This window comes from Coptis chinensis, chromosome 2, assembly GCF_015680905.1.
Source record: "Coptis chinensis isolate HL-2020 chromosome 2, ASM1568090v1, whole genome shotgun sequence".
Lineage (NCBI taxonomy): Eukaryota > Viridiplantae > Streptophyta > Magnoliopsida > Ranunculales > Ranunculaceae > Coptis > Coptis chinensis.
Window position 1 is genome coordinate 56127491 of NC_141457.1, and position 19814 is coordinate 56147304.

The 19814-nt window shown below is 37.4% G+C and overlaps 1 protein-coding gene, 1 long non-coding RNA gene and 1 pseudogene across 3 annotated transcripts; 2 read left to right on the forward strand and 1 right to left on the reverse strand.

Moving 5' to 3' along the window:
- Positions 1-3308: 3308 nt before the first annotated feature.
- Positions 3309-10111, forward strand: LOC147516723 (uncharacterized). The gene is made up of 3 exons (XR_015211130.1): positions 3309-3489; positions 3576-3681; positions 9742-10111. It is a non-coding gene; the product is annotated as an uncharacterized LOC147516723 (long non-coding RNA).
- On the forward strand, positions 5030-8048 carry LOC147516724 (uncharacterized). Its single transcript, XM_086595006.1, has 4 exons — positions 5030-5083; positions 5168-6624; positions 6720-7018; positions 7401-8048. The coding sequence occupies exons 1-4, from the start codon at positions 5058-5060 to the stop codon at positions 8046-8048; spliced, it is 2430 nt and encodes an 809-aa protein (XP_086451132.1). The 5' UTR covers positions 5030-5057.
- Positions 10112-13919: 3808 nt separating the features above from the next.
- LOC147516725 (O-fucosyltransferase 13-like) lies at positions 13920-17033 on the reverse strand (annotated as a pseudogene). The gene is made up of 4 exons (XR_015213040.1): positions 17022-17033; positions 15622-15770; positions 15404-15529; positions 13920-14815 (listed from the first exon to the last, which is right to left on the reverse strand). The product of XR_015213040.1 is annotated as an O-fucosyltransferase 13-like (transcript).
- Between the last annotated feature and the right edge of the window lie 2781 nt (positions 17034-19814).

Genomic DNA, 19814 nt, shown 5'->3' on the forward strand with positions numbered 1-19814 from the left:
TGGTATACCGTTGTCATGAAAAACCTCTCTCACAAACGCGGCCGCAGCTTCAGGCATATTTTTGTTACCTTTCATATACTGCCTCTTTGATGGAGAGACGAAACTGTGGCTATGGTTGTTTGCAGCGAAGCTCACATCATATATATTTTCAAGTTTTCTTTTTGTAACTCGCATTCTAGCTTGGCAACCTAACAGTCGAAGTATTTCTCGAAGCTACACCTTCACTTTCTTCTTTCTTGTTATGGACCCCCTCACGTGAGCAAACCAATAGACAACTAGAAGGCAATTCCACACCAGTTTGTTTTTTATCTATAGTCCGAACACGAATCTCAAATCCTTCTTGTTTACCAAACTCTCTATAGTAAGTCTTTGCTTCATCAACACTATTAAACTTCATACCTAAGTGCGGAGCAACTAATATCTCGACATCTTTACTTTGGGAATCAGTACAACGAGAAGAAGACCCGTCAACAGCTCCAACATTCCCTTCCATTTCTAGAAAATTCAAAAAGCAAGGAAAATATATCAAACGGAATAAATGCATAACCATAACGAAATAAATATCAAGCGACTCCCATATTAAATTTCCAATTTTAACTCTTAAAAAAAATTAGACAGTAATTAAATGTGGGCGTGCGCCTATTAAACTAACCATGCACAAACACTAGAAAAAATGAAAAACGTGAAAGGTAGGTGGGTGGGTTTCTTCCTAACATTTGATACATTAAAACAAAATAGAAACAACTCACCAAAAAAGTAAAAAGCTTCAAACTTGAATTGTTTTCTTTAGGTGAGGAGAGCGGTCGAAGATTTTATGTAGAGGGAGAGAGAGTTCATCAAGCTCTCAGTTGGGATTTGTTGGGAGAGATTGATTTTGTTGGGTGGAAGGAGAAGAGCTGAGATTTGTTGGGTGGAATGAGAAGAGCTGGGATTTGTTGGGAGAGATCGGTTTTGTTGGGTGGAAGGGGAAGAAGAGTTGGGTGGTTTGTTCGTGAGTTTTTTTTAGAATAGAAAGTCAAATGACTAAGTTACCCTCCCTAATTCCTTTGTTAAATGAGATCAAGATCTGGACGTTGGATGGACTATAATCTAGTGTATGTGGTGGGCTGTCAAGATTAGCTGTCAATTGGAGCTGTCAAGGTAGCCAGCCCCTATATATATATATATATATATATATATATATATATACGCCTTGGCTAGAGTGACATCCTTATAATGACATCCTTATTGTACATCCTATCAAAAAGTACATTTCAACAATGAATTAGTGGCTAATTTTTTGTAGATATATTCTACCCACCATGGATTATATCTCTACAAAAAATTAGCTCAATTCGATATTTCTAGCCTTGTCAAACTTAAAATTATTTCTAGACCGTTAGATAAAATTGCAAACTTAAAACACTATTTTTGACAAGGCGATATATATATATATATATATATAATAAAAAGCAATGGTGTGGAGCCCACAGAGACTCCATCCAATTGTTGTCATTGTCTTTTCTAAGTTGTGACATGGCAGATCCAAGTGTTTGGAGAGTTTGTGTAATTTTGTTAAGTGTAATCAATACTATGGGATCTATTCAAAAATCAACCAAAAGTCAACAATTGCAGCTGGACTTATAAATTGTTGGGCTAACCCATAAACTGTTAGCGCCTCCAATTGACTTGGACTTATAGATAATGGGTAATTGGGATGGCCTTGCGGCTGTATTTATAAATTGAGTTGTTTCGCTGGTCTTGTGCCGAATATTTTCGCTTAAGATGCATTATGCGCTTTGCGACGAAGGCGCGATGAGTTGTCGGGGTAATATCGCAGGCGCGTCGAGGTCTCGCGGGCCGTAGGCACGGGCATACCCTAGTATATATACGGTTAGGCTATAGTGACACTCTTATAGTGACACTCTAATCTCACACCTCTCCTGGCCCATCAAATCTCATCCTGAGATCATCAGATCTAATTCATTTAAAAATCGCGAAATTTCAAAATTTCAGAAACCAAAAGTGGGGGTAAAAATGTCTTTTACGTCTCATCTTCTAAAAAATAAAAATAAAAATAAAAATAAAAATAAAAAAAAAAAAAAAACAGATCTACAATTTACAGATCTACAATCTATCTAATAAGATAGGGATTTTTTAAGCACTAAAAGACAAAACTATAATAAAGGACGGTCAGGATCATTTCTAGCAAAATCCCACGGCGTGGGTTCGAGCCCAAAAAAACATTAATTTCGGTTTTTTTTACCAAAACACATCTTCTCACCATTTCTCTCATTTTGGGGTTTTACTCACCGATCCTCCAATTACAGTGCGCCTTATTATTAACCACTGTTTTTTACTTATGTTTATATTTAGTTATTGTTGTTCTATGATTCACTTTAAATTACCAAATGTCATTTGGTTTTACTTGATAGTTAGGATGGTGACAAGTGAATGATTTGATCTATTCTTGATAGAGTGTGTTTTGCAAGACTCTTTCATAAGGTCCTATATTCTAGCATTGAGGTATGTCTTTAATGGTTAAAAGGAAACATTGTTCGGAAGGTGAAGATGATGTTCTTCCTTTGGTCTTAATTGGTAAGACCTAGGGATGCGAAAGTAGTACATTTTAATCTTATCACGTGACTATGATTGTGTGCATCATATGTTTTAAAAGATATATAGGACTGGTTAGGGCACGACACTCTTTCGGATACATGCAACTTCCTTTGTTACTTTTTGGAGTTCATCACTTTTCAATAAGCATGCAGGAGAAAATCACAAAGCAAAATCCTATTGTGAAGTTTTAGCCAAACAATATGTGCCGAAGTTTTAGCCAAACAATATGTGCTTCACAGAAATTATTTGTTATTGTTAATATTAAGAGGATATTGTCAGATAAATAATTCCCTCTAGCCCTCTAGGATGCATTATTTAGTTGGGTCTATCTAAATAGGATACAAATGATTGATATGAGTTTATGGTTATAGATATCTGAACTTTTCCAACTAAAAGAATTTTTAGGAGCAATTCTATCTTGAACACCTGAATATAGGGTTATAGCATAAATTATAAACTGATGTGTGCAACCTCCTGGCCACCCTTCCTATTAATGTGCTCTGTTGAAAGTGTACTCTTATGATATTTGGTATTCACTATTTTAATTTGTTCACTTTCTTAGGCCATATTCGAGAGATTTGACAAAGACCATGATGGAAAAATCGACACAACGGAACTGCGGGATGCTCTTTTACATCCTAGGATATGCGATTACCACATTCATCCTCCAAGTTCGATATCGGCATGCGATGATGGAAGTGGCGAGGGAGGGTGAACTAAATTTTGCCAGTTTAGGAGTATGAGAAGAAAATTTTCAGTTGGAATCCAGTTTAGGAGTGGACGACCATAGCAAGACTTGGAATAGTCAAGTTGATAGTGGATTGGACGACCATAGCAAGACTTCCTTGCTACTGTTTGGTTTGATACTTTGATAATCTAAAGCCGTTTAAGGTGAATTTTATTGAACCCTCTAGCTTATTTGTTTTTTATTTTCAAATTACGAAATTGGTATCAGAGAAATGTGTACCATTTTTTAGCTTCGTGCTGGCGTCGTTGCTAGAGGTGGAGACAACTTCCGAGAGATCGAAGCTGGCGTCGTTGCTATTCCGCAGTCACAAAGTATTTTGTTGTTCCGATTTTAAGGTGAAATTTATTGAACCCTCTAGCTTATTTGAATTTTTCTTTTCGAATTTTATTAAACCCCCTAGCTTATTTGTTTTTTCTTTTTGAATTAAGAAATGGGTATTTGTTAACTTTGTGCTGGTGTCGTTACTTTGTGCTGGTGTGCTATTTTTTTTTTTTTTTTAACTTTGTACTGCTGTCGTTACTAGAGCGTTTAATGGGGTTATTTTCGAATTCCTTTTTTTACCATCGATAGTGGAGAATGACAGAAGTTAAAATATTTTAGAATTAGAATTTTCTTTGTTAATTCCTAGATATATATCGGTAGTGGAGAATAGATGGTTAAAATGTAGACTTAATTAGAATTAGAATTTTCTTTGTTAATTTCTAGATATATCTCGACAACTCAAACTCTTGCCAATTTGTTATAATTTCAATCTATCTAATAGGAAGTGGAGAATCCTTTTATTTAATAGGAAGTGATTTTATTTAAATTGACCGTTCAGAAGTAAGTGAAGGCAATTTCTTACTTCGTTCCACTGGTGGTCTTATTTTAGTGGGAAAAGTCTACGAGCATTGCTGGTTGGTTTCCTTTTTTTATATTTACTACTTTGAGTCTTTGCTGTGCTATTTGATTAGAGCTCCGTTTTGATTCTTTAACTTTGCGTGTTTCCAAATTTTTGCGAATTGACGCTTCCTAGGCAATCATGGTTAAAGAGTGCATTGAAGAGAGAGGAAGGGAATCGTTAGTTCACCCAGCCAATTCCATAGCAGAACCTCCTAATCTGGTATATGTGCCTCCACATCGAAGAAATGTTGTGTCTCCTAATCTGGTATATGTGCCTCCTAATCGAAGATCAACTGCGACTCCCAATATTTTATTTGTTGTGCCTCCTAATCGAAGATCTAATGCGGCTCCGAATAGGTTATCTGTTGTTGTGCCTCCTAATCGAAGATCTAATGCGGCTCCGAATAGGTTATCTGTTATGCCTTCTAATCGAAAATCTCCCGCAGCTCTTAATAGGTTATCTGTCGTGCCTCCTAATCGAAGCTCTCCTGCGGCTCTTAATAGGTTATCTGTTGTGCCTCCTAATCGACGATCTCCCGCAGCTCCTAATGTGTTATCTGTTGTGCCTCCTAATCGAAGATCTACTGCGCCTCCCAATCTCTTATCTATTGTGCCTCCCACTCAAAGCTCTATTGCACCTCCTAATCGGAGATCTATTGTACAACGTCTTCGAAGAGAAAAAGATATCGATCAAAGGACTATAGCACAACAAAATCGAAGACGGAGGGAAAAAGACGTTATGTCTGATTACATATCAGATTCCTTTAAGAAGACGCGAGGTCAACGCATCTGAAGTGGGTCCTCTTCATCTATCACGGAAGATGTCACAATGCAAAGTTGTGAGGATAACACTATGTAAGTCAAGTGCTTAAATTCTCACTCTTTTGTTAGGTTTCAACATACTGTAAAGCGTGATATATCATAGGTCTATTTTTGCAGTGATCATGATATGACTGGATTTGATGAAAGTGAAGAAGAAATTCTTAATCCTCATAGAGGCCATGTGCTTCCTGTTCCAAATCGCCGCCACTTTCTGGGAAAGATGGATGTTCTCTGTCCATTTTGTTCGGCCCTTCATTGGAAAGATGAACAGTTATCAAAATCAAGGCGCAACCGACCTTTATTTGGAACTTGCTGTTTACAAGGAAAAGTTAAGCTACCGCTTCTTTCTCCACTGCCTTCGGCACTTAAATCTTTATTCGAAGGATCTAATAAACGTGCAAGATTATTCCGTGAGCAGATTCGGCAATACAATGTGTGTAATGCCTTTACCAGTCTTGGTTGCAAATTTAACGATCGTGTGTTACATGGGCGTGGTCCAACCTCATTCACTGTCCATGGGGAGTTGCGGCACCAAATCGGTTCATTGTTGCCTGATCCGGGGATGGAACCTAAGTTTTCGCAACTTTATATTTATGATCCCCTAGCTGCTTTGGATCACCACCACAATCGCAATCTGAATTTGTCAAGAGAAGTGTTGAAAACTGTACAAGAAACTCTTCTGCAGACCCACAAGTTTTGTGATATCTATAAGCAAGCATTTGAGGTTTTAACTGAAAATGCTTCTGAGAATAACAATGTTCCGGTCCATCTACACTATGATCCGCGTTCGGATAGACGAAGGTACAATCTTCCGACAACTGATGAGATTGCAGTGATATTGCCTGGAGATGGGAGTAAGGTTGATGCCATGCGTGATATTGTACTTCGCTTGAGAGGAGGGCATGAGTTGGAACGGATAAGCGAATGTCATCCCGCTTATTTGCCTTTGCATTATGTTCTTCTGTTTCCTTATGGGGATTTGGGTTGGTCACCTGATTTGAAGTTGTGGGACGTCAAGAGAAATGCTCCAAGTAATGCAAGACTCACCCAATTATTGTATTACGCCTACCGTTTGTTTGAACGACCCACAGAGTACTCATCCATCTTGCTAGGGTGTAAATTGTTGCATGAATTTTTGGTTGATGCTTGGGCTGCATATGAACAGAACCGTCTGCGATACATTAGACTAAATCAAGACACCATCCGTTCGGATGTGTACAAGTGCTTGACAGATGTTGCACTTGAGGGATTAAGTCCTGATCAAATTGGCCAACGGTTCATTTTGCCTTCCTCGCATGTTGGAAGTCCAAGGCACATGTACGAGATTTTTCAGGATTCAATGGCTATCACCCGGCACTATAAGCACCCAGATATTTTTCTTACGGTGACTGCAAACCCTAATTGGCAGGAAATTAAAGATGCGCTCAAGGAACACCAGACTTCGACACTTCGGCCTGAAATAGTTGCACGGGTATTCGAGCTGAAACGAAAAGCAATTATGAAAGAAATCTTGAAGAATGATATCTTCGGCCGGGTGGTTGCATATGTCTATACCATTGAATTTCAGAAGCGTGGTCTTCCACACATGCATTGCCTTTATTTCTCACACATGATGACAAGATCCGAAACAGTGAGCAAGTGGATAAATTTGTATGTGCCGAATTCCCAGACCCCGACACCCACCCTGCATTGTTTGAAACAGTGAAGAAGTGCATGGTTCATGGCCCCTGTGGTGATCGAGATCCGAGTGCTTCATGTATGGAAAATGGTCGATGCACCAAAGCCTATCCAAAAGAGTTTGTGGAGGAAACAATTATGGATAAAAAAGGGTACTCCATTTACCGGCGATTAATCGGCAAGAAATATTATGTGAAGAGGAAGAATAAAATGGTTAAAGTTGATAATGGAGATGTTGTTCCCTACAATGCATATCCATGCGAAATGTTTGACCGCCATATCAATGTTGAAGTTTGTGCATCGTGTCAAGTGTTAAATATATTAACAAGTACATCTACAAAGGCTATGACAAAAAGCAAATGGTGGTGGCGGCAGGAACAAATGATGAGATTCAGCAATATATCGATGCAAGGTACATTGGACCAACGTGAAAGCTGCATGGCATCTATTTCAAAATCCAATGTATAAAGAGTTTCCAAGTGTCCAACGATTGGCTTCATTTGGAAGGCATGCATAGGGTTGTTTTCAATAGCAAAGAACCTATGGATGCAATTCTTGCCCGAGAGGAGACCAAACTTCAACACGGCGACTTTCTTTAAGCGTTGGTTGAAGATCCGGATGCACGAGCATATACCTATCAAGAATTTCCAACGACACTATGTTTTCCACAAAGACTCTCAAGAGTGGACTCCTAGGACTCGGGGACCTTCCATTGGTAGGATGTATTTTGCAAGCCCCTAATGCCGGGAGCGGTTTTATCTACGCTTACTACTACTTTGTTGTAAAAGGGCCTACCTCCTTTGCATATCTTTATAAAGTCGGTGATACCGCGGTACATGCGACATACAAAGAAGCATGTATTGCCCGTGGGCTGTTGGAAGCCGATGATGAGTGGATACAATGCCTAGAAGAGGCGTGGATAATAATGAAAACTGGATATCAACTGCGGAGGTTGTTTTGTGTAATTCTTTTAGAGTGTCATCCGTTACGACCAGATCTACTTTGGAGCAAATTTGCATCGAGTATATGTGATGATCTTGGACATTGGCTTCGAACAAAGCACGGCATCCCAGATCCAACTGATGAGCAAATAACAGATTACGGCTTATATCTGGTGGAACAAATCCTTTTAGAATCTAGGAAGACATTGGAAGATTTCCCGCCCATGCCAAAGCAAAAAAAGGATTGGAGCAAAATTGTTGGCAATAGGCTCATTTGGGAGCAACGCCAACTTCAGCATGAAGGCATAGGAGAAGAGGCTGCAATTGATGTGAGTCGTCTTAATGATTTAACAACTTCATGCTTACACTGCTGTGATTGATTCAGTATTTGGTGACAAGGGCAAACTTTTCTTTTTGAATGGAGCAGCTGGTACAGGGAAAACTTTTTTGTATAATACAATTGCAAAGGCCTGCCGCAGCATGGGTCTTATTGTCATCATGGTGGCATCATTAGGAATTGCATCTGTTATTATCGGTGGACGACCGCCATTCTACATTTAAAATTCCAATTGATGTGATGGATACCACTTTTTTGCGGCTTCACTAAACATTCGACCTTTGCCGACCTATTTAAAGAAACAAAACTAATTGTTTGGGACCAGGTGCCCATGCAACATAGATACTGTGTTGAGGCTGTGGATAGAACACTTCAAGATATTTGTGGAAACAAGAAGATATTTGGTGGTATCACTACAGTTCTTGGTGGTGATTTTCGACAAACACTACCTGTTATACCGTTAGGCCAGAGAGAGCAATTTGTTGGTGCATCACTACGGCGCTCTTTCCTTTGGAGTTATTTAGAAGTTTTGCACTTGGTACAGAACATGCGGCTTGAAATGGCAGAGTCCGAGAATGTCGAATTCGCCCGATTTTTTTGTTGGAGGTGTGCTACTAATGCCTTCTAATTAGAATGTTTTTTCTCCATTAGTTCCATATATAAACGAACTATTTTAGAAACTAATGAATTCATTTTTGCTTTGATTCATTTAGATTGGTTTGAATCCCAAAGAATGCGTGCATAAATTGCCGAATGGAATACGCAAGTGTACCAATATCCAAGAACTCATCTTCTCGCGTCTATCCCCAATTGGATGTTATGGACACACCGTCTCCAAATTTCTTAACCGATCGCACTATTATTCTTGCTGCCGTAATGATGATGTGAGTGCAATTAATGAGGTTGCACTGAATTTGTTTCCTGGTGAAGCTTTGAGTATTTGGCTGCAGATAAAATTATCGAAGATGATATTGATAATCCAAGTGGGGCTCACTATCCCACCGAAGTTTGAACTCCCTCGACCCTTCTAGCTTACCACCTTTCAATCTCAAGTTAAAACCTGGATGCCCTATAATGTTGCTCAGGAACATAGCACCTAAAGATGGCCTTTGCAATGGGACACGACTTATGGTGCTTCAATGTGCGAGTAAAGTCCTTCAAGCCAAAATTTTGACTGGAGAGAAAGCTGGAAATCCGGTACTCATCCCAAGAATATCTCTGGCTCCCTCAAATGCAGAGTTGCCTTTCAAACTATCAAGACGACAATTCCCTGTTCGACTAGCTTATGCCATGACAATTAATAAGTCGCAAGGCCAGTCAGTGAAATATGTTGGCATTGATTTGAGGACACCGGTTTTCAGTCATGGGCAACTCTATGTGACCATGTCCAGATGTACTTCTTCAAAAAGAATATCCGTTTTTCTTCCACCTAATGTAAGAAATTGCATTACAAATGTCGTATACCCAGAAGTTCTTCTCTAAGGACATCGATACCAATGAGAAAAGGCAAGTGAGAAATTAAAAAATGTTACTTTTATTGGTTTAGAAAATAAAGAATATATTGTATCCATATATATGTTATGTAAGTTTTTATGATAGTTTTTTTTTGTTGATGATAGCGTGGATACTTAAAAATAAGAATAGAGATTATTTTATTTTGAGAACCATCTCTTTTGTAAACAATATGCTAAATGTATCAAGTCTAAAAAAATCATGTGTATGTGGTTTGTTTGCAGGTACCAAGTTAAATTGCCATAATTTTTCGCAACATGATTGTAGTCTTTGCTCCATGGCGCATTTATCCATATGGTAGCAGAATGGTGTGAAAAGTATGCATAGAGGGGAGAATGAGAGAAATGAAGAACTCGATAAGTGGGCGTGGAGTATTTATTTTATTTTATTTTTCTATTTCATTACTAGAATTAGCCCCAGGTGAAAATTTATGCAAAGTCTTCTTTAATATTTAATGAGTTGTCTTTTAGTTTTAGAAGTAATTTGTGTTATGTATAAATATGAAGTTATATATTTTGGTATGGTTGATCTATGAGAATTGTATTGTTTGATTTTCAGGTTATGACAGGATTTAGGTTTTTGAAATGTTGAAAATACAAAGGAGACTCTGCTGAATTTTTTTATTTTAAAAAAAAAAAATGATGATGCTCTTAATTGAAGACTCTCTCCCTTTATTTTCATCATTCTCATTCTGATATGTACTGAATTAATGAATGTATAAGGGTATGTGTAATGAGTTGGTTTGTGAGAAATGAAATACATAGAATTGCAATAATTAAACTCACTTGAATATGCGTATGAAATGGTTATGAAGTATAAAACTGTTGGAAATGGTTATATCATCGATCCAATGCTACTATAGAGATGGTCTCTCTTGGGGTGTTGTTCAAAAGCAATATGTCTAGAGTGCCGACTGGCACGGGCATTCACTAGTTTACAAAATAAGATGAAGCGCTATATTGCTTATGAATATTGAATGGATGATCATCTTCTTCTGAATAAACAATTTCTGTCTCATCTTTCTCACCACTCAAAAGGGGATTTGATTCCCTAATGCATTCGAATTCACTTAGTTTGCCTGGGAAGTGATCTTCTGACGGAATGATATTCTCTTTTAAACTTTTTTGAGATTCAGATATATCAAGGTTAGGCACGTGGTTGCAAGTTTGTCCGAGCCCCATGATCTTCCTGGTCATTTTACATTTTTTTTTTCTTCTAATAAATGTACAACAATCTGTTTACTATGCAATTTTCTTGACTCTCCTGTAATCTGGTGGTGTTTCTATAACTTGATAACAGTTTTAACTATCAACATGTATTGATGCATCTATTAACTGAGGAGCAAAAGGAAAACGATTATCATTTCTCCGATGCTTCAACAGTCCCAATAAATATAAAATTTACTGCAATCCAATCAATGCCATCCCAGCTTCAAATATATTTGTACATTTTGGTTTTGCTATTGGGTTAATTAGAATAAACCCCCCATTTTATATACATATTTAGACTAAACCCCCTATTTTATGATTCCTTAAACATAAACCCCCATTCTGTTTTCTCCCCATCACACCAACCTCAATATTTTACTTAATATCTTAACTGCCCCTGTTGTGTTTAGTGTAGTAAGCTACGACACAAAAATTGTTTAAAAAAAAAAAAGAAAAAAAAAAGTAGTTTTCCCATCATTATTCCCATCATTAGACTTTATAATCTTCTGTCGTAGAGTCCTCTAAATTTATTATTTGTCTCTGTGTTAGAAAATAGTTTTTAGAAATTATTCTTGTCCAAGGCAATGTAGTTTTCCATGACATATTGACATGATACTGTTTTTATTTTTTTTGTTGTTCGGAAACACTTGGATGTTAGACGATAGAACAGAAGATTAAACTCTGGTCCTTTATCAATTCATACTGGTTTTTTACTAGTATTTGGTACAAACTAGTCGTACTTTTTGTTTCTAGCTTTCTTCCAATTGGCATTATACTTGGAATCACTCTTTCTTAATAACTTAATTTTTCTATCTCAGCCGAGCATTTGCTACGAACTGATTTTGTTACGATTTAAAGGAGAACCCACTGGTAGGGCTTCTTTATTGCACTCTTTGTCAGGAAGGGTGTTGAAAACTGTTGGAAATAAGGTTGGATAGACGCCCACCAAGATAAGGATAAACCACTGAGTATAGGACTCTATCCTATCTGATATTAGATGAGTATAGGACTCTATCCTATCGATATTAGATGAGTATAGGATTCTATCCTATCGATATTAGATGAGTATATGACTCTATCCTATCCGATATTAGATGAGTATAGGACTCTATCCTATCGGATATTAGATGAGTATATAACTCTATCCTATCGATATTAGATGAGTATAGACTCTATCCTATCGATATTAGATGAGTATATAACTCTATCCTATCTCGATATTAGATGAGTATAGGACTCTATCCTATCCATATTGAGGAGGTGGGAACCTCTATAAATAGACCCCCACCTCTCACATATTAATAATCGAACAACAAGAAAAGCTCTCTCCTTTAATGGCACCTCCAACATTTTCTAAAGTAGAAGCCCGGTAATTTGTGGAGATTCCATAGGTGGTATCCTCCCTAGCCATTGTCGGTTCTTGGTTCTTGGTTCGTGAAAAAAAGGTTGCTTCCCGTTCGTGGTTGGAACTTGACTCAAGCAAAGTTAAGAAGAAGAAGATCTTGAGTGTGTCAAGAACATCTTCTCCTGTAGATCAAAGCTTGGAACTTCAAATTGAAAGCTGTGACCAAGGTACGATCTTCTGTTTCCGCTGCGCTATTTTATGCATGTGGTATAACGTAATTGTATATATCATAGGAATCATGCATGAGATATCGATAAAATCCAACAAAAACGGTCTAAATGAGAAGCCACTGATAGGTGCTGATGAGCTTCTAGAGTCTACCAGCTCAAAGAAGTATCTTCATGAAGGCCCAAATAACCAAAGCAAGGAGGAAAAGGTGTTACATTCAAAAAGGAAAATGAAGTTTCTAATGTCGTTTCCGTTTATAAGGATGTCCAGAATGATGTTATATTCTAGAATTCTTTGGATTGCGAAAACTAGATTTGTGAAAATCAGAAGCTAATTTTGACATGATAGGTAGTTTATGACCATTCTGAAGGCATAAACAATTCACTACTTAGGTATATGGTGCGACTCAAGTATGAAGAGTATGCTCCATGTTTTGGAACCGCTGGGTTATGCCTATAGTGATGTAAGATATTAATGACCAGAAAATGCTCAAAATAGCCCCAGATGACAACTGTTAACTCAACCAAATTGTGAGTGCAGTTGCATGAATGTATGATACTGCACCCAACAACACTATCATCCAAAACCAAATTTATACAGTTTAAGCGCCATTGCATTGTAACATGCTCAAATAGAATCAACGATGACCTTGTTTTAATATTTCTCCAATAATACCACGAGTAAGCGTGAGTGCGTGACAGCAGCAGCACAAAACGGCTAGCATCTTGGTTGGGACCAAAGTTGGAAACGTAAAAGGTGGGAAGAAAAGAGAAATGCTGACGATCCCAAGGAATATAAGCCGAAACTCTAGCCATCAATAACGAAACCACTAAGATGGAACTGTTTTGGGTTTGTTATGGTGGGACAAAAACTTGAGACCGAAGCCTCTTCTAATTCGTTTTGTTTTTTCAGTGCATCAGTAGACCCATTGCTTTTCTTGAGGCAGCCTCGAGCAACAACATTACGCACAAAATTAGGACGGCCCAGTACACGCCCACCTAGAGATTATGACAATATTTTTGAAGAACAAATAACATACCTTGGAAGGAGCAAATGCTAAGATGATGCGATGGAGAGGAAGAATTATGGGAACTCAAAGCTTGTGCAGTTGGAGTTTCTCTTTTTCTTTTTTGTTTGGTTTCATTTTGTTTTTTTTTTTTTTTTTTTTTCTAAAAACAACTTTTGTGTCATAACTTACACTAAACACAATAGGGGCAGTTAGGGTATTAAGTAAAATATTGACATTGGTGTGATGGGGAGAAAACATAATAGGGGTTTATGCCTAAGGAATCATAAAATGGGGGGTTTAGTCTAATTAACTCTTTCCTATTTGAACTTACCAATACATCATCTAATCCAATCCTAATCAACAATTGTCCCACGTTTAGTTTGTAATTTGGGCTTAAACCACCTAAACATTCAAATGTTTGGATATGCGTTTTGCTTCTTTTATAGTTCTGGTTGTGTGATATGATTCTTTCAAAGATTATATTGCTGTCCTTGTTTGGTGTTTCCTTTTTGATTTGCAGAACCGATGGGAGGCAAAATTCCTTCTGAAAAGCAATGGAAAGGAAACAAATGGACTTCAAATGACACAAGTTGATTGAAAATGAAATGAAAGTGGGCAAGGCAACTAATAGTTTTCTTTCGAAGAAGTTGTTACAGACCAAACACAACCTACAGTTTTGTGGTTGCACCTAATACTAAATACTAACAAGGGTTAAGTAACTAATGCTAAGGAAACAAATGACATTGTTATTACAGAGTCACAGACATACAAAATTTACAACTTCCACTCACAAAAACAATCAGGTAAAGCAGATCCTCTGTCCAGAATAAAATCGTCTCTATGAATCTTCCATAAGGCTTCTGACAAATTCAGTCCTACATAACCCTGAGATATTAACTCCGCAAAAGCCCTTCTACTCAAGAAAAGAGTTTTAAATAATCCTTTAAAAGTCCTCATTGCAGACACCATCTTGTCCATGTTTCCAAAATACGTAGCTACATACGAGTCGCTATTGACAGACATGTAATAATCCAGTGCAACTTTTGTGTTCCCATGCATGCTCGTGAAATCCTGACCACTGAGGAGAGAAGATTTAGTATAAACATTAGTGTATACAGATGTTAACCCGTCAATTTCCATGAGACCATCACCAGCAGCCAAATAAATACTTGTGTTCGTCGGAATGGCAAGTGCTTTAAGGATGAAAGCTGTCTCATTTGGGGGTCAGGGGGCACTTCCCACGACTCCTCCAAATATGAGCCATCTCTCCAGTCCAGGGTTTTCGATCCCCTTGTGCAGAGCTAATGGCTTTTTTGGAAGCAGCAGAGAGGCTCTGGTACTCACATTGACTGTAAGCTACCATGTCAGGTTCAAAGCATAGGTGAAGGGACAGAAAGGGTTTGGGTATGGCATCCAAAAGCTCAGAGCCTTTTTTCTCTAGAGATTCAGTAAGACGAAGAGCTTTGTAACAACCTTGACAAAGAGCAGCCTTGGCATACAATGGATACCTGCAAGATCATTGCAATATTTCTGCGAACTAAGTTAAGCTTTTCAAGCAGTGATGAGTTTCAACATATGGATGACAAAATGACAGTCAATACATGTGTGTGTTTTTTTTCTTTCAATCGGCCCAAAATAACTACAACAACTAACAAAGGATTTAACAGCCAAGACACGATTCCTAGTGAAAAGACGTGATTTAAGAAACGCCTAACCCTGAAGGACTACCTCAGACAAATCAACAGATGAAAGAAGTTTCCATGGCCATCTAACACAATATTTTCTTTTATCACATGTTTAAGCTTTAGGAGAACCAAAAAACAGAAAGTGGGGAAATGGAGACTTTAAAACCATTAACCTCTTTTCATATTTTGGTAAGAAGTGGTATAGGTCGTAACCGTCATACAGTATTAGAGACTAACCTTACGTAAAAATTCAAGTTTTTATGGTATAATGACAATCCAAGTGTCAATTAAAACTTTCCAATAGGCAAGCACCATAACCAAAAGTGCACTATCAATTCTATCCACAAAGACAGTCAAAAGAAGTTTAAATTTGAATTTATGCAACTGGTAGTTGAATTGCCAAATGGATACCTGTCCCTTCTCTGGTGTAATTGAGATGTAACGATGCTCCAAAAGCAAAGCAAGGTTGGTTGTTTTGTTGGAACTATCCCATTTGCCTTGTACTTTGGTTTGCATGTAAAGATCTGAATTGCCGAACTCGTGATTCAATAGTGTCTTTTCGTTCTGATTAGTTGAACCGAAACTGATCTTTCTCATGCTCGTTAAAATTGGAGTTAGCCCTCCCAAACGTTGCAAAAGAAGGTTCCCTCAGATTCCCATCCCCTGTGTAAGACCTGTTGCCGAACCCTTCAATCCCACGAGATATTTTACGAGATCGATCCCTCTCTTCTTTTAGGAGTGGTCCTCTTTCAAGCAACTTATGCACCCTTTCAGATTTCTTTATTACAGTAAGGGGTTGTTTGTTTTTTTTGAATTAAGCATTCAGAGCCTCTTAAACTTAAGTTTTAAGCATTCAGAGGTTCAAAACTTGTTTGTTTTTTTTAAGTAGTTTAAGCATTAAGTGGTACTTTTAGCATTCAGCATTCAGCACCAAAATTTCTTCTGAATGCTGAATTCTAATACTTGAAACAAAAAAGTCTCTTCTTGCCCTTTCTTAAGAACCCAATCTTAAGAACCCATCTACTTTCCTACCTTAACTTTTATGGTTTCAAAATAGGTTCTTCAAAATTTGATGTTGGCGTCATGGGTTTTTTCATTTTTTTTTGGTGAATAATATCCACTTTGTTAAAAATAGAATTACATATATATATATTCTGAAAATAAACAAAATATGAAAATAAACCGTTAAAATATATTTGTGAAAGCATATTTTAAATAAATTTATTTATCATTTATTTTTTTTGATAATCCATCTCTTCTCCTCAAATATAATATATATTTTGTTTAACAAGAAATCAAGTTAGTGTTTAAAATAGATAGCATGAGTAAAATTGTCCGAATGATTTATATTCAAATTTCTCGTGAGCGAGGTTATTCTAACAGAAAACAAACATGTTTTTTAGAATTCAGCAATCAGCATTTAGCATTCAGAGGATGAGCCATTCAGCATTCATAGGCTCAGAAAAACAAACGACCCCTAAGCCCCCAATTGATTTAAGGAACTGATTATTATTATTATTTGGTTTTGAGAAGATGAGACATAAAAGACGTTTTTACCCCCACTTTTGATTTCTGAAATTTCAAAATTTCACGATTTTTAAATGAATTAGATCTGACGATTTCAGGATGGGATTTGACGGACCATAAAGGGTGTGATATAAGAGTGGCACTATAGCCTAACTGATATATATATATATATCGACCGTCTGTCCAGCTTTTTGGGAATTCTTGGAGCGATGGATTCTGTAATGATTGTGCCTCCTCCTCAAATCAACCAGTGGAATTTAGATGCCTCAGCCTCAAGTCTTATAGTATTTTTGGTTGCCAATCTGATTATGCTTCCCTTGCTTCTGTCACTAGGTTACTTCCTCTTCGAAAAGTGGAGCCGACGATGCGGAGGGACATTACTTGTTTAGCATTGGGGAGATTTTAGATTCTCGCTGTAATTTCCTATTTGCTTCCTTGAATAATTATTTTGTCTTTCTTTAACTTTCTACTTTTAGTTTGCTTAAGTTTGTTAAACGTTTACTTTTTGCGCCATCAACAACAATGAGGGTCTCTTTTTCTGAAATTATGCCATCTTTTGGCCACATAAAATTATACCACCAGTGTTTTTTTTTTTTTTTTTGCTCTTAAAAGGATTGAAGTAAATGTCTTTATTCAAAGCATTTCACACTGTTTAGCGCTTTCAAGTTTATTCTTTTTACTTTCTACATTCCTTGAAAGTAATTCTTGTAGTTGGCAAATATCGTACCTATAAATATATTTATTTCAATATTTTAAAACTCGAGATATTGGCATAAAGCTGCCAATATCTTGGTAGATCTCGTGGGTGCTTAAATTGTGTTGCAGGTAAAAAGCGAAAAATGAGAAAGAAATACAAGGGACAGATGTCAACAACGGATTGGGTCAAAGCTATTTGAGAGGACTATATAAAGACTGGATGGAGAAGAAAAGGATTCATTGGATTCATTCTGGAAAAAAGGTCATAAACAAGAGAGAGAAAGAGAGAACAAGAGCGATTGTAAAGTTTCTTAACATTGATTAATAAAAACATTATTTCCTACTAGATTCTTCCGAGTCTTTCATTCATATCATCACTATAAATCGTGTGATCTAAGAGCATCATATAACATTAGGTGTTCTTGGCAATCACATTGGCGCCGTCTGTATATCTAGAACAAGAAAATTTCCAATTTTCTTCTTCTAAGATCCAGAATCTAGAGTTTTCTATAGATTTGAGTGAAGGAAGTGTGTTAGAAGAATCTGAGTTCGGTTACAATGGCTCCAAGGAAGAAAGCAAATAGTAAGAGAATGGAGAATGATAATCAGTCGGATACAAGAAACACAAGAGCTTCAGTAAGTCGAAGGGAGTTGGAAACAAATGTGAATGTAGAAATATCGTTTCAGGAAGGTGTTGAAAAAATTGAAAGAGTTAGAGAGGCAGAATGCTATTTTATTAAAAGAGAATCGAGAGATGAAGAAAAGGGGTCCAAGTAATGTAGTTAGGGATTTTCAGGAGGAAGAAGAGGAGGAATGTAGTTCCAAATTGGGTAGTCGTGATATGGGAAAGGCATCAATAAGAAATGAGAAAGGGGCAGAAGTATCGCCAGTAATTGAAATGCCGATACCACAGCCCATAACTAAGGAGATGATACAAGAAATGACGATAAAGCAAATGGGAAATCAAGTGTTTGAGAAGACTTTAGCGTCAATAAGAAAATTGGCAGATGATGTTAGTAGAAATCCGATACATCAAAGTATCGAGTTGATGCCAGTTCTGCCGAAGTTTAAACTGCCTAAGTTCACTCAATATGATGGGTCATCAGATCCGATAGACCATCTCATCGCATACCGACATCAATTTTCAATATATAAGGGAACTGCATATCTGGATTCATTACTATACAAATCCTTTTCTTCAAGTCTAAAGGGGAAGGCATTAAAGTGGTTCTGTTCTTTACAAGAGGGATCAATATCAGGTTATAGGGAGATTGAAGAAAAATTTCTGAACAATTATGGGCATCAGCGTGTGGAACCAAAGCAGGTGTCGGCTTTGTTCCAACTGAAGCAAGGAAAGAAAGAGTCTCTGAAAGGTTTCTTATCGCGATTCAAGGCAGAAGCGCAGTTGGTAGAACATTTGGATGAGTCTGAGATGACAGTAGTAATGGCATTTCAAACAGGGCTTATTCCTGCGTCTGATATGCACAAGTATATGCTTCGAAAGGATATTAAGACTTTGAGAGAGCTCTATAATAAAGCCGAGAAAGACGTACAAGTTGAAGAGGGGGTTCTATCAGCTTTAGTTCAACCTGTGTTACAAGTATTTGAGGCAAGCAATTCAGCCAAAGAAGAGACCCATCATAAATCTGATAAGCGAAAGGCGAATGATTCTCATTCGAAATCCGAAGGTCAACCTTCACAAAAGAAGAAATTCGAAAGGTCATTAAGAAAGGAGTTGGATCCATCCAATTATATTGCTATTAATACTACATTGGAAGACATCTTGAGAAGGGTTGGGAAAGAGCCTTATTTCCAACATCCGACTCATAAGCCTCGGGAGATAGAAGATAAACCTTTCTGTAATTTTCACAAGGTAAAGAATCATGAGACAAACAAATGTCTTCAATTGCTCAGGGAAGTAGATCGATTAATGAGAGATGGAAAGCTCAGGGAGTTTAGAGCTGATGCCAGACTAAAGGTAGCGGCGGTGATGAATGACAAGCCGTTAGTGGTGATTAATATGATATATAAGGGGAATAAGGGATAAAATCCGAAAGATATCGACAGTCAAGGAAGTGTTGGAAGTAAATGTGGAGCCGATACCAGTAGACCCTGTTCTCGTATCGGCAAGTATACCTGGAGCTATTATGTTTGTACCTGACGATTTGTCAAAGGTTATGTTGCCTCACGATAATGCTCTATTGATTACATTAAGAATATCAGGATATGATGTGTAGAAGATTTGGTCGATTGTGGTAGTTCCGTCAATATTCTATTTTGGAAAGCATATACAGGCATCGGATTTGATGAGTCCCATTTAAAAGAACTATTGTTTAATTTGTATGGTTTTAATGGAACCTCAACAAGACCAACAGGGGAAATCAAGTTGCCAGTAAGGGCAGGCCCACAGACTATTATGACTAAGTTTATAGTCATAAAGCATTATTCAGATCATAATGCTATTTTGGGAAGAAAATGGATACATGCTATGAGAGCAGTTCCAAGTACTTTTTATCAAGTTATCAGATTTCCGACAGCGTATGGGCCACATGAGATAAGAGGCGACCAGTCAGAATCAGAGAAGTGCAATTTTGTTACC